The sequence below is a fragment of the Felis catus genome, chromosome B3, assembly GCF_018350175.1.
Source record: "Felis catus isolate Fca126 chromosome B3, F.catus_Fca126_mat1.0, whole genome shotgun sequence".
NCBI lineage: Eukaryota > Metazoa > Chordata > Mammalia > Carnivora > Felidae > Felis > Felis catus.
Genome location: NC_058373.1, coordinates 68,281,813 through 68,296,958, shown reverse-complemented (window position 1 = coordinate 68,296,958; position 15,146 = coordinate 68,281,813). Strand labels below are relative to the sequence as shown.

Below are 15,146 nucleotides of genomic sequence, written 5' to 3'. Positions count from 1 at the left end.
AGATGCAAAAATCCATGACCAAATATTAGCAAACCAAATTCAGCAGCACATTAAAAGGATTATACATCATGATCAAGTGGGATTTATTCCAGGGATACAAGGATAGTTAAGTATCTGTAAATCAGTCAGTGTGATACATCTCATTAACAAAATGAAGAATAAAAATCATCATCTCAATAGATGCAGAAAAAGCACTTGACAGAATTCAACATCCATATATGATAAAAAAATGATCAACAAGCCCACAGCTAATATCATACTCAAGACTGAAAAGCTGAAAGCTTTTCCTGTAAGATCAGGATCAAGACAAGGATGCCTTCTCTTGCCACTTTTATTTAACATAGTACTGAGAACTAGCCAGAGTAATTAGGCAAGAAAAGAAATAAAAAGCAACTAGAAAGGAAAGGAGGAGGTAAGACTGTAACTATTTGCAAATAATGTGATTTTATATATAGAAAACCCTAAAGACTCCACCCAAAACTGTTAGAACTAATAAATGAATTCAGTAAAGTCTCAGGGTATAAAATAAATACACAAAAATCTGTTGCATTTCTATATACTAGCAGTGAGCAATCAGAGAAATTAAGAAAATAATCCCATTTATAATTATATCAAAAATAATAAAATATATAGGAATAAATTTAACCAAGGAGGTGACAGACCAATACACTGCAAAGTGTAAGACACTGATGAAAGAAATTAAAGGCACAATTGAATGTAAAGATATTCTGTGCTTATGGATTAGAAGAATTAATATTGTCAAAATGTCTGTACTGCCCAAAACAATCTACAAATTCAGTGCAATCCCTATCAAAATATGAATGTCATTTTTCACAGAAATAGAAAAAATAATCCTAAAATGTGTGTATAGAACCACAAAAGACTTCAAATAACCAATGCAGTCTTGAGAAAGAAAAACAAAGCCGAAGTGATTTTTTTTTTTTTTTTTTTTTTAGATAACTAAACTCTACAGACTTCACAAGGGCAAGGACTTGATCTGTCTCAAGCACCTCCATATCCTCAGGGTCCAAAGCAGTGCCAGTGCCAGGCACATAGAATATTCACAGAATATATATATATATATATATATATATATATATATATATATATATATATATATATATATATTCTTGTGTGTGTAGATATATATTCGTGTGTGTATATATATATATATATATATTCGTGTGTGTGTATATATATGTAGAGAGAGAGATAGGGGGAGAGAGAGAGAGTATGTGCAGGGAAAAGGGGCAGAGAGAGAGAGAGAGAAAATCCCAAGCAGGCTTCAGGTTCAGCACAGAGCCTGACATGGGGCTCAATTCTACGACTCTGGGATCATGATCTGAGCCGAAATCAAGAGTTGATTGCTCAACCGACTGAGTGAGCCACCTAGGTGCCCACAAATCATTTCACGTTAAATTTGTGTTCTCAACCTAAGAAAAAGCCAGAAATTGCTTAAAAAAATTTTTTTTTTAACGTTTATTCATTTTTGAGGCAGAGAGAGACAAAGCATGAACAGGGGAGGGTCAGAGAGAGGGAGACACAGAGTCCAAAACAGGCTCCAGGCTCTGAGCTGTCAGCACAGAGCCTGACGCAGGGCTCGAACCCATGGACCGCGAGATCATGACCTGAGCCGAAGCCGGCCACTTAATGGACTGAGCCACCCAGGCGCCCCGAAATTGCTTTTTTAAACAAAATATTTGAGGGGCGCCTGGGTGGCTCAGTCGGTTAAGCGTCTGACTTCAGCTCAGGTCATGATCTCATGGCTTGTGACTTCAAGCCCTGTGTAGGGCTCTATGCTGATAGCTCAAAGCCTGCAGCCTGCTTTGGGTTCTGTGTCTTCCTCCTCTCTTTATGCCCATCCCCAACGTGTGCTCTTTCTCTCTCTCTGTCAAGAATAAATAAACATGGGGCACCTGGACGGCTCAGTTGGTTAAGCCTCTGACTGGCTCAGGTTGTGATCTTGCTGTTTCTGAGTTAGAGCCCCGCATCAGGCTCTGTGCTGACAGCTTGGAGCCTGGAGCCTGCTTCAGATTCTGTGTCTCATTCTTTCTCTGCTCCTCCCTTGATTTTGCGCGCTCTCTCTCTCTTTGTCTCTCAAAAATGAACAGATATTTAGAAAAAAAATAAACATTAAAAAAGTTTTTTTTAAAAAAAATATTTGATTAGATATAATTTCTTTTGTTTTTGTATATAAAAAAAATAAAAAGACCAAGTACCTACCTTCCTAATTCCTTTAAAAACTCTTGAAATTCTGTATCTCCCAGGAATCTTTCTCTAAGACTATTGAAATTATTAAACACATTGGACTGAAAAATCAAATTTCCTTTTATTCGGATAAAATCTTGGTATTTACTATATTTTAGGTCTAATAGTTACATAAAAGTAGCCATTCTGAGAAGGGAGAGGAAATATGAGGTTTGGCAATAATTGATTGAGGATCAACTGATAAATCGGTAATTAGACAATCTTGGAACAAACTCCTTTTGTTCCTTATTGCTCAACCAGCAGGTAACTCAGTCGGTCCAGGGCCAATATAAATGCAGGTGCTTGTTGCTGTCTGTGTCTTCATTATATTTTGGTAAATTTATAAGTACCTAAGTGGGAGGGGAAACACAGCTGTTTCATTTAATTTGTATTTGGTCCAGCAAAGTGCATTAAAAAAAAAGCTTATGATTTGGTGATGTTTGGTGTGAATTTTCTATTGGTTTTTGTAGCTGTGTCACATGAGAGAAAAGATCTCCCACCCCCCCCCCCCCCGCCCCCTTAGTCGTGACTGTGTGATATGTTAGAAGGAACTGATTTGGCTGACTAGTTTTAAAGAAGACAAAACCATGAAGAGCTCTCTCTTCAGAATTGGCAGTGAGGTGTTTGGAGTTTATAAAAAGAATGTAAAGTTTTGATATATATTATTATTAAAAAGCAATTTTAAGCAATTTAAAATTAAGGCTTAATGTACAAAGTATTACATTGTTAATAAATTTCATGTATTGAAAAAATAAAAAGTAGGGGCACCTGGGTGGCGCAGTGGCGCAGTCGGTTAAGCGTCCGACTTCAGCCAGGTCACGATCTCGTGGTCTGTGAGTTCGAGCCCCGCGTCAGGCTCTGGGCTGATGGCTCAGAGCCTGGAGCCTGTTTCCGATTCTGTGTCTCCCTCTCTCTCTGCCCCTCCCTCGTTCATGCTCTGTCTCTCTCTGTCCCCAAAAAAATAAATAAACGTTGAAAAAAAAAAGAAAAAATAAAAAGTAAAAATGTAGGAATAGTATGTAAATTAGTACAATGCAGAGAGAATTAAATAATGAACATAAAGCATTTATAAAAGTGTAAAAAAATAAAAAAATAAAGTGATTCTAAAAAAAAGTATTACATTGTTTATATTAAAAATAGCACAAGAAAAGGAAATTTTATTTAAATCTATGTTAAGAATATATTATACGAGGTGCTTTACAGATATTATGCAAGTTTTAGAATCAATATACAAAAAAAAATGTAGTCAAGCCCTATCCCTGAGGAAGAAATTAAACTCCTCCTAGAGGGTAAGTCACTTTTCCAAGGCCATTATCACTTTTAAACAGCTAACCAGCTGAGTTGAAATCCCACTGATCTTCCCTCTAAACCACTAGGCAGATGACACAGCCAAGAAGATTAAAGGCTATTGAAGTGACCTAAGAAGTTGCAATGTGGAAATATGCCAATGATAAGTAGAAAAGCTGGATATAAAATTACACATATATTGCAATAACAGTTTAGTTAATTGTTTGAATAAAAAGATCTGAGCATAATATCATAAAGATTTTAGCGCTTGTGTTAGACTAGCAGAGTTTGGGGTGGTGTTTTTCCTTTATTTTCTAAAATAGCTATAGTTAGGGGCACCTGTGTACCCACTCTTGATTTAGGCTCAGGTCATGATCTCACAATTTGTGAGGTCTCAGGCTCCGCGCTGACAGTGAGGAGCTTACTTGGGATTCTCCTTCCTTCTCCCTCTTTCTCTGCCTCTCCCCCACTTGCACACATGTGCTCTCTCGCTCTCAAAATAAATAAATATTTTTTAAAAATCTACAGTTGTGGATAAGTCACTTTAGTATTAAAATCTTGTTAAAATAGAGTGTAGCATCAGTTTAATTCATCAAAGTATCTAAAAATCTTAATGTTTTTGGTATGCTTCTGAAAGATTGGACAGTTATCTGAGTGTCTATTAACTTTGTTTTTAAATTCCAGATCATCAAGTTATTGGATGGAAAGCGATCTCAAACTGTGGGAATCTTGATATCTAGTTTGCATTTAGAAATGAAGGATATCCAGCAGGGTAAGTCTTCTCTGTTGCTTTTTTCCAACTTTAAAATTTTTCAACATTTTATTGTGAAAAGTTTTAAATGTATAAATTATTAGAATGCCATATAATAAATCCCATGTACTCAGCACCCAGGTACAAAACTACCAGTTCATTCCTGTTTCATCTGAAGTACCCTCTCTCATCAGCTGGACTCTTGTAAAGTCATCCCAGCCATTTACAATTCATCTGTTAAAAATGTCAGAACACTGATAAAAGTTAAGAGATGCTTTTTCAAGCATAATTCTAGTGCCATTATCGTGCATTTAAAAACATTTATGATAATTTCTCAGTATTATCATATATGTAATTCTAATTTCCCTGATTCTATACATGCTAATTCATCCATTTGTTTACAATTAGTTTGAATGAGGACCCAGACAAATTTCATGCATTGCCTTTGCTGTGTCCCTCAGTTTTCTTTTAATCTAGAAGTTTCTGCACTCCATCGTATTTTTTTTTCCTTTGTAATTATTATTATTATTATTATTTTTTAAGAAATCAGGTCATTTGTCCTGTGGACTTTCCCACATTTTAGATGTTCTGATTGCATTGCCGTGTTCTCATTTGTTATATTTTTCTGTACCCATGTGGTTCCTGTAAATTGTTAGTTTGATCTAGAGACTTCATCTGAGTAGGGTGACACTCACTTCATGAGTGCTCTTGTATATTATATCAAGAAATACATAATATCTATTTGTTTATGTTGTTAGTGGATTCATGATTTCATTAGAAGTGCAAAATAATTATAACACTAACTCCATCAATTCTTCATTAGCTGGCATACTTCTGTGAAGGAACACTTTTCATGCACTTGGCTACGTCATTGTTTTTTAATCCCTTCTTTTTTTTCAAATGGTATTATTTCAACTTAGTTATCTTTGGCATAATTTAAAATATGACCTTTAAAAAGAGGAAATATTACTTCCATCTATTTTTCTTCGTCTTTAGAAAAGTAGACCAAAACCCATCCTACCTTTTTGAAATCTGTGTTTTGCATGTAAACAACACTCCCCTTTCTCAGTGATCATTTAAATGTAATCTTTATTTTGACATGTCATTGATAATATTTTCTGAATAGTAATCTCTCGTAGATGGTTTCAGTAGAATTTAGCATGGGTTTAGCGGTGGAGGCAATTTCAAACCACATTGTCCTTCAGGTTTCAGTCTTTGTTGCCTCACGTTTGTTTCACTCTGGTGCACCGCAGAAGGCTCCCAGAGGTCCCGAACCAAAAGACACTCAAAATATACACACGAGTTCTCCTCTCAAAGGAGTTTTGCTTTATTGCAAACATTAAAAATTCCACATAAAGCTAAAAATATTCTGAATTGGATGATAGTCATAGTATTCAAATGAACTGTTTGTAATATTTAAGCTTAATTAAGTAGAAATAAATACATAAGTGTGAATATTAAACCTCAGAAAATGTTGCAGGAGTGGATTTGAATCTGGACAGGGGTAGCTAAAGGGGTCCACCATCACCATTAGAAAGGGATTCTTTAGTGATTTTAGGGGTTACATCTTCTAGAAGAATTGAGTTTCATTTCAAACCAGGAAACTGTCATGCTAGTGAAAAAGTGGAACAGATAAATCAGCAGGAAAGTTTATAGCCGTTTGTCAAAGAGACTGAGTTTTTTTATGTAGTCTGAATTTGGAAAGGAATTCTCCAGATCTAGCGGCAGAGTCTTATCCTCAACAACAGTATTCTTCCTAAGTTTGGTGAAAGTCAGTTCTGCTTGGTTTCATCATGATGATGCGTGGTGCTGTGGATATGAATCTTCACAATGGCGGCAGCACCTTAGACTTTATTCAGTTCTTTTTAGGCACATCCTGCTGTGGTATATCAGATGGCCGTATGATGAGAGTCATTCCAGCCATGTGGTATTCCATTTACCAACTCCGGACCATAAACCTTCTTTCCATGCCACTTCAGCCTTGTTGGAGTGAACGCTCATTGTGAGTTAGATAAGAGATGAGTTCACCCATACCTTTTCCAGTATTCTACTCTAGGTGAGAACATGCTTACCTGAAGCACTAGCAAACTTACATGTTAGTGTTAGAAATGTCACTTGTAGCATCATAGATTTCTAGCACTTGTGGGCACCATTTTAGTCCTTTCTCCTTTTTCAGGCATCTCCGTTCCCCACCACAGAGTTGGCTCCTAAGATCTTAAAAAAAAAAAAAAATCACCTCTATTCCATGTCTTCATTTAGTAATGCATTCCAGATGAACATAACCCGAGCTTAATTTTTCTTTAGAACCATTTGACTGACACTGGCATCTGAAGGTCACTTAGGAGCCCGAGCTGTGTCAGTTACATTTCATTCTGAGTCTGTGTCTGGTCGTGAATGGAATGCACTTGGCCTTGTGTTGTCATCCTGATGAAAGGACTCCCTGTGCTGATGTTGGCCCACAATGCGTGTTTTAATGTGAGAGGGGCTGCAGTGAGATCTGATTGGGGCTGGCCAGCTGGCAGCCAGGCAAGGTCGCACAGCACATCAGCCCTGGTGAAATGACCACAATTAAGAGGCCATCCTTCAGCCTTTGGTCATATATTCATCTTTGTCAGTGCACAAAGACAGATGCACTAACTCGCATTTTCCAAACTCACAAGATGCTGATGTATAAACCAAAAAGTGAGAGGATACACTTAGAGAAAAGACTTTTCCTTTGTCATGATGAAAACGTTTCTCACCTCTGATCATTGTTACCTCCTTATCACTTGCCTCTCCTTGGCATTGTATCTTTGTTTATGCTCTTTCTCCCCTAACTGGGATCACAGGTTGGTCACCTTGATAATGGTTTAGGTACATCCATTCACAATTACCTCCCATAGATGGATAATCCAGTATTTCCTGGTTCAAGTCTTAAAAAACAACCTTGTCTTCCTCATTTGTAAGGGTGGTTCCTTCTCTGTTGTCCAGTAGACACTGCCTTTGATACGTATTCAAGAAGTGGGATTTTGAGGCTCTGTACCTCCAGGTCTTACAGATAGCAAGTTTGCTCCTTTATGTCATGTTGTTTTTCTTTTCTAAGAATTTCTCTGATAATAAAGCTTTGTTTACAACTCATTGGGCTAATGTAGCACATATAAAGTCATTCAATATTTAAAATTTTAAGTTAATTAAGAAAAATAGACCAAACCTTAGAATAGATGGAATCAGAATGTCATATATTCATTTTGGTGCATTTGGGCAAAAACTTCCTTCCTTCCTACCTTCCTGCCTTCCTGCCTCCCCTCCCTCAGTAAACATGGATTGAATACCAGTTGTCATTGTTGTTGTTGTTGTTTAATATAATTTATTGTCAAATTGGCTTCCATACAACACCCAGGGCTCATCCTGGCAAGTTGAATGCCAGTTTTGTATCAGGTACCATGACAGCCACAGCACACAAGATCCAGACTCGAACATTCTCAGGAGTGCACAGGATGGTGGGAGAGATGTGCATAGCAGCCCAAGTGGACAATAGAGCTGCTTACGAAATAACAGCGTAGCATCTGGACTCCTGTAAAACTCGAGCCTTAGTGGACAGAACAGTGGTCATCACACAGAGATGCTTTTCCAACTAAGGAAAGAAGGCATGCGAGGAGGAGGTCCTGCTGGAATCTATGGATCCCATGTGAATGCGGGTTGTTTCAGGCCTTGGGGCTAGAAAGGCAAGCAGCGTCCAGAACGGGAGGAGCCCTGAATATCGTCATATCATCATGCAAAATTGAGATATTATCTCATCAGTAACAGGGAGACAGAATTTAAGAGTTTCAGTCCCGTGATCTAATTTTGAATACAGAACCACCTCTCAGGCTGTGGGAGATGGGCTTGCAAGGCCTTGCGTGCTGTGGCCTCAGCTGGTCCCTCTTACTTCCCTTGGCTGTTCTTGTTCCCCGCCTCACTGCACGCTAACCACAACAGAACTCTTTGATTGCTTAAAATGGCCAAGTTCTTTTCTTCTTCTGTGTCTTTGAAGGCATAGCACTTTTTGAATGAGCCACATGGCACATTCCCTATGTTTGAAATGCTTTTCTGCCCCACCATAGCTAGCTTCTTTCCTTTGCTAGGTTTTGGCATATAGAATCTCCCTCAGGGACCCTCCCTTCAATTGAAGCTACCCTAAGTTAATTCTCTTATATTCTACACAGCTCTCATGACTTCATTTGTTCATTTACTGATGTTTTCATCTACATCTACCATCAGAGTGTAAGTTCTGAGATGGAGATTGCTCAGTGATGTGTCCCTAGCACCTTGCAAATGTGCCTGGCACCTGAATGATGATCATCCATCCAGTATCTACTTAATGGGTAAATAGAAATCATCCTGAAGGTGGATAAATCTGCTAGAAAGGGATTGTGGGGCTTCTGGGTGGCTCAGTCGGTTGAGCATCTGACTTGGGCTCAGGTCATGATCTCATAGGTTGTGAGTTCAAGCTCCACATCGGCCTCTGTGCTGACAGCTCAGACCCTGGAGCCTGCTTTAGATTCTATGTCTCCTGCTCTCTCCGCCCCTCCACTGCTCACACTCTCTCAAAAATAAATAAACATTAAAAAAATTAAAAAATCTGTTAGAAAAGGATTGTGATGATTGAGATAATAAATGGTGAAGGCCAGAACTAAGGGGTTATCTATAGAAATGTATGGAGAGCACATACAAGGGCTATTTGGAGAGAGAATTGCTTCATTTAGCCACATCAGAGGCAATTTGTGACAGAGAAGTCGTATATGTACATTGGATTTCTGGCTTCAACAGGAATGTATATAAGTACCAAAACATAAGCTGGAAATACAGAAGAAAAAGTATAGGTAGAAGCAGAAAGATCAATTCGGTTTTAGATGATCTGAGGCCGAAATGACTAGAGACATTGAAGCTATTGTATTCACCTAGCGTCTGAAAAGTCTAGTCTGATGCTAAGTAGATAGGGCTATGTTGGAGATACGATGTCTCCAAAAAGGTAACCACCTTTATCTCTTTCTCTCTACCCAAGATGGTATTGTACAGCTTGGAGAAAGCTGGGTCTCTAAACTGACTGAAGTTTAAAGCACTGCATGACTAAAGGCAGGACCTTGGTTGTGGGGGAAGAATGGCTTCAGGAGACTGACCATAATACCCACAGCACTTGTATTTGGTCCAGGAGAGACTCTGAATAAGTGATTTACTTCTTGCTGGCTTTCCATCTGCTAAACTGGATGACTTGTGTTTAGAAGCATTTTGGCATCCTTGGACGCAGTGACTGCCTACATGATTGCAAATTAGTGTTTTCATTCCACGTTAGTGATTTCCTCTCATTCTTTTCCCAGGGGAGATGGAAAATTGCTGTTGACTGTTCTTGACATAAACCTCTGTATGCCTTGCAACACACTAGGTGCCAGAAACCTCTTGGCATTCATTTGGAATTTCCCGTACACTCACAATTTATATTTATAATATTTAATCTAACATCAAAATAAAACATTGTTCAGTTCTTACCAGTCCAGAATCTCAGTTTGGGAATTCAGTTGCATCAAAGACTATCTTTCTGTTTACGAATCTCAAATCAAAATGTGGGAGGATGCCAGTTAGTTATATGCCCAGAATCTAAGACCCAGATCTGAGAATGCCCACTGGACTTTGCTCCCTTTTACCTATTAATTTCTAGAAATCTCTGTCCATGTTTATGCCAGGTGTCTAAAACATAATTTTACCAGGCATCTGAAATTCACCACGAATTGCCTAGGATTTTCCTGAGGAACATTCTAATTCTAGCCTGGAAGACCCTTTACTGAAAGCAGGTGGTCTCCAAATTTTTTATTGTGCACTCTACCAGTAAAAAGTTTCAGAACACACTTCTTAAGCTCTGTTTTCTAAAACATGTATCTCATATAAATGTGTGACAGAACTAATACCCACATTATAAAACAAATGCCAAAATGTGAATTAAGGTGATATTCATATTATTTTTAAATGGCTTGCTAATTTCTCTGGCTTTGGGTTCTCATTGGCTAATATCTCAAGGCTCAGTATAAAAATAGGGATGGACTCATTATTAACAATAGTGTATTTAAACCCATGCTTCAAATAGTCCCTTGATAAATTCTCTTATAATATATGGGGGTCAGTGTCTTGGCAAATCTGATTCAACTCTCCTTGCTTTTAACTCATTGCATGACTGGTGGAGAACTTGTACTGGCAGTCAGAGTGTCTGCTCTGCCATTTTCTTATTGTTGATGGATTATTTTGGGGGGGGGTTCTCTGCAGGAACCTTCTTTTTTTAACTTTTTTTTTTTAACATTTATTCTTTTTTGAGAGAGACAGAGTGTGAGCAGGGAAGGGGCAGAAAGAGGGGGAGACACAGAATGTGAAGCAGGCTCCAGGCCCTGAGCTGTCAGCAAAAAGCCTGATGCAGGGCTCGAACTCACGAACTGTGAGATCATGACCTGGAGCCGAGGTCGGACCCTTAACCGACTAAGCCACCCAGGTGCCCCATCTGCAGGAACCTTCTGAAGCCAGCTTGTTTATTTTGTCCAGTTTAGCTAAAACCAGATTGTAGAATCAGAATACTTCATTTAAGTGGGCCCCCCAAAACCACAGCATATTGAAAGTAAAAGAACAAGTAAGGATGCCACATAAGAAGGAGTTTACCCACCAAAGGTGACATGTGATCCCAAGCTGCTGACATGCTGAATGAAGGTGCCAGGGTCAGTCAACTTACTGAATATTAAAAGCCCTCAATTTTTAAAATGATCTCTGGGTGAATGGAAACCATAGCCCTAATACTTCCCTTCCCTTTCCCACCTTCTTCTTCCTCTGAGTCTGAAACACCTGAGCAGCAGGGTTCCCACCCACCCTTTCTAAACCACTGTACATTCCTTCAGTCACAGAGCTGAGTCCTGAAAGCAGAGGGTGGCATTTCTTTGTACTTTACCTTCAGGCAACTGGCTGAGACCATCCAATCTGCCCGGAATGTAATTTTGGCTTAAAAGAACCAGAACTAATGGAAGAACAGAAGCAGCTTAACCCAAACTGTTTCTCATTCCACTGCCCTACGGAGAATAGAATGGAGGAAGGAGGGGAGGTTTTGTGAATTCTGCGCCTGTGTCCTTCTTTGAGGTTTGAACCATGGACAATTTTAATTACACCTATAAAATGGTACCTTGGGCACCTTCGGGCATAGTACATGCCTGAACTTAGGTGAGAATTGGGAGTTTTGCTTTATAAGACTGAGTGATTTTGAGTTTTGGCAATAGACAAGTGTCCCTTTTGGGACAGTCCTTTCTTCTACCTCCCAGCCAGCTCCCACTGACTATGTCATTTACACTTGCCTTCTCTTTCCATCAAAGCCCAAATTAAGGTCTGTACCAACTAGTATGACACATTAGCAGGCATTTGGTGATGTAGGTAAGACTGTAAGTACAGGCCCTTGATAGTTCTTGCTCTTTATGGGACTGGAGGCAAGTTTTGTTTGTGTTTCTTCATTCTTTGTGCCTTTGCTGTTCCTTTTAGTCTGTTCCAGCATGCGATTGTTAATATCTTTAAAAAAAAAAAAAAGACTTTATATTACTCTAGCTTGTATTTTCTTTTTATATTTATATTTTCTTTTAAGACGATGCCTCTTCAATGCCTCATTTCTAGTTTTTAGAAATTTTTTGCTCTTTGACTGCAATACTGATGATTTTGAATAACTGCAAATACCTCACAAAGATTGAAGTTAGACTGTTTTCTTATGCATATTGTGATAGCATATTAGGACTGTATTAAATATTAGTGATTATTAAATAATGGTGAGTGTATGGTTGTGTATAAGACACAAACGGAATTTTTGTAGCATGAGGCATATCTGGTTCCCACTGGGAGGCTGTTGATTAATGTAAAAAAAAAAAGCATGTAATGCCATTTAGAGACCACAGTGTTTGTGTAGACTGTTGTGGGGAGTTGGCTCACTGAGTTTTTTGTTTGTTTTTTAAGATGGTAAGGATTTTAGGTGGAGGGATTATTTATAGCCTAACACTTAAAAAGGATAAAAGAAGTATAATCCTAGTCCAGTAAATTTGATTATGGAACTGAGCTTGGGAAATCAAGCTGTCTGAACTCATGCCTTAGTTTCACCATGTGTAAAACTAGGTCCAGCAGCAGCACCCACCTCACACAGTTACAGGTAAAACACTTAGAATAATGCCTGGTGCACAGGAAATTCCCGATAAATGCAGCTGTTCATTTATTAAGTATAACTGTTTAGGCAGTAAGGTCTGCCTAGACAGATTATTTTAAGCTTAGTAGTTGGTGCCTTTAGCATTTCACCTGGAAAGACACATAGAGCTAGGCTTTGTGCATCCCTATATCTGCCCATGTGTGCCTGGTGCCAGAGGTGGAACGTAGGGGGCAGTAGGGAAAAGTGAGGCATATTGAGAAAAGGTTGTAGGAGATCTATGACCATGGCAAAGAGACCTGGTTACAGACCTCTCAGTGGGGGCAGGCTCTCCCCCTGACTCCACACTTCAATCTGCCCGGCCCCCTTTTCACCTCTTGCCAAGTTTTATCCTGAATTTGGTCTTCCCTCTCCATGACGGCCTTGTCATTATGAGGTGAGCCTGTGGGGAGATGTTCCTGCTGGACCTTTCCTCAGCTCTCGGGTTCTACCCCTGCCTCATCCATGACCCCACATCCTTGCCTTTTCTTTGGTAGAGGTCAGGGTAGTTGGTTTTTGGGAGTTTTGAGGGGTCTGTTAGCTGAGAGTTTTAAAAACCCAATGCCTTCTATGATATGGTCCCTATTTCATTCTCTTTCCCTTACAAGTTGAATATTTATTAAGCCCTAGGAATATCAGTAATTTGGACCAAACAGCTAAGTTTTATGCTGGCCATTTGGAAGTTAATGTTGTTAAGAAAATAATTTCTATTTAGTAGAGCCAAATAATCCTATTAATCTTTGTTTTCGTGGGCTGAGAATAAATCTGCAAACAATTTGCAAACAATTACTAAACACGCACTTTGTGCAAGGTGTTCATGTCAACCACTTACTGAAGGAAATAGAACAAGGCATAAACTGGGCAGCATAGAGGTGATTTTTAAAATCAACATCAGCCAAATCCTAGTAAGCTACCCCAGCCCTATCTGTCTGTGGCATCTTCCACACCTTGGATGACCAGATTTACTTTGGCTAATCTAACAGACCGAGGCGTGTGCCTTTCCTACCTCAGTCTTCCATGTGTTTCTTGCCCAAAGGTGTTCCTTCGGTCAAAAAGAACAGCTCCTTTAAGTAACTGCTTGTGTTTTACTAATTAGAAGACCTTCAAACAGCAAGCACAGTCATTTTTGGTTTATTTGGAAATGGTTGCACTCGGGGATAGAAAAGTGTTCCGGGTTAAAAATGGCTAGAGGGCTGAGAGAATTCCTGCATGTTCTTTCTACTTACCCTGGTCTTGTGAAAAGCCGCCTCCAAACTGGAGAGGGAATTTCCCTATCGTGTAAGACCCTGACCCTGTGCATGTGCCTGAAGCAGGCACATAGTTTTTATGTGTGCCTGTTAGTTTGAATCTGTGATACTGATCTGCTTTTTGTCCCTGCTGACGGTTATTATATCTTAATGGGCGAAACACTACTCTAATGATCCTTGTGTATATAATTCTCGGAGTACAGAGCAGGCACCAGAGGACCACATAAAAATGTTTGCCTCAATTTCCCTGCAAAAAAGGGGCCCAGAAACCAGACTTGACCAAGTAACAGATTTTTAAAGGTAAAGGAACCCAATAAAATTACCAGCTTTTCACAGCGTGTGTCTATTTCCTTTCGACATATTGTGAGGTGTAGGTGAAATATTCTAACTGAACTGACAGTGTGAGTGGGGATAACTAAGGAGAGAGGGAGATAAAAGTAGAAACCACCAGCAATGATTGATATTGCAGTAGCAGGGAGTTGTCGGGGTCTCCCCTTTGTGGATTTGACGCTTCACCTTTCTGACACCATTTGCAGGACTTGTTGGTATAATGAGCCCCAAACAGATGGGAACAAAAGCTAGAATGACCCGGAATTACTGTATCAGGGCTTTGAGGCATGCTATAGAATTGTGTAGGCTGGTATTTGCTTATCCAGCTTATAAGATACAAAGTAGGGGTGTGTGTGTGTGTGTGTGTGTGTGTGTGTGTGTGTGTGTGTGTGTGTGAGAGAGAGAGAGAGAGAGAGAGAGCGCGTGCGCACATGCACGCTACAGAGCGAGAAAGACAGAGTATGGTTTTTAAAGTATAAAATGGAAAGAGTTACGTAATCCCAGGCAATTCCAAATACGTTTTAATCAATGACTGATTTCTTTCTGTATAGTAGTCATCAGTGAACTAATTAATGGGCTCATGTAATGGTTAGAAGTTTGATGATAAGTGCCTTCAAGAACAGACTCTTGGGGCATCTGGGTGGCTCAGTCGGTTGAGCATCCGACTTTGGCTTGGATCATGATCTTGTGGTTTATGGGTTCAAGCCCCACATAGGGCTTGCTGCTGTCAACCTGTCAGAGCATGGCCTGCTTCGGATCCTCTGTCCCCCTCTCTTTGCCCCTCCCCAATTTTTGCTCTCTCAAAAATAAATATCAAAAAAAAATCAACTCTGTAATACAGTGTGCCAATATTTGTGGAATAGAATGATCAGTTATTGATTCCAGCCCTATGTAGGAACTTAAAATGTTTCTGGTGAAGAGGAGGCAGAATCATGTGCACAAAAACAGCTCTTCTAGGACTCCTAGTACATATGCCCTTACTTTTTAGACCTTTGGCCAATAATCTAACCTTCATTGGCTACTCTGTGGTAGAGAAATGATAGAAATAATTTCCTTAAGCTCCTAGACTCAACCAGGATACCTC

General features: G+C 39.3%; 1 protein-coding gene across 4 annotated transcripts in view; it reads left to right on the top strand.

The window, feature by feature from the left end:
- FMN1 (formin 1) overlaps positions 1–15,146 on the top strand; it is a 429,704-nt gene that overhangs the window by 264,629 nt on the left and 149,929 nt on the right. For all 4 annotated transcript variants that reach the window (XM_023255532.2, XM_023255529.2, XM_023255530.2 and 1 more), the window contains one exon: positions 4,219–4,306. In XM_023255532.2, the coding sequence (XP_023111300.2) occupies positions 4,219–4,306 (88 nt within the window). The remainder of the gene's footprint in view (positions 1–4,218; positions 4,307–15,146) is intronic.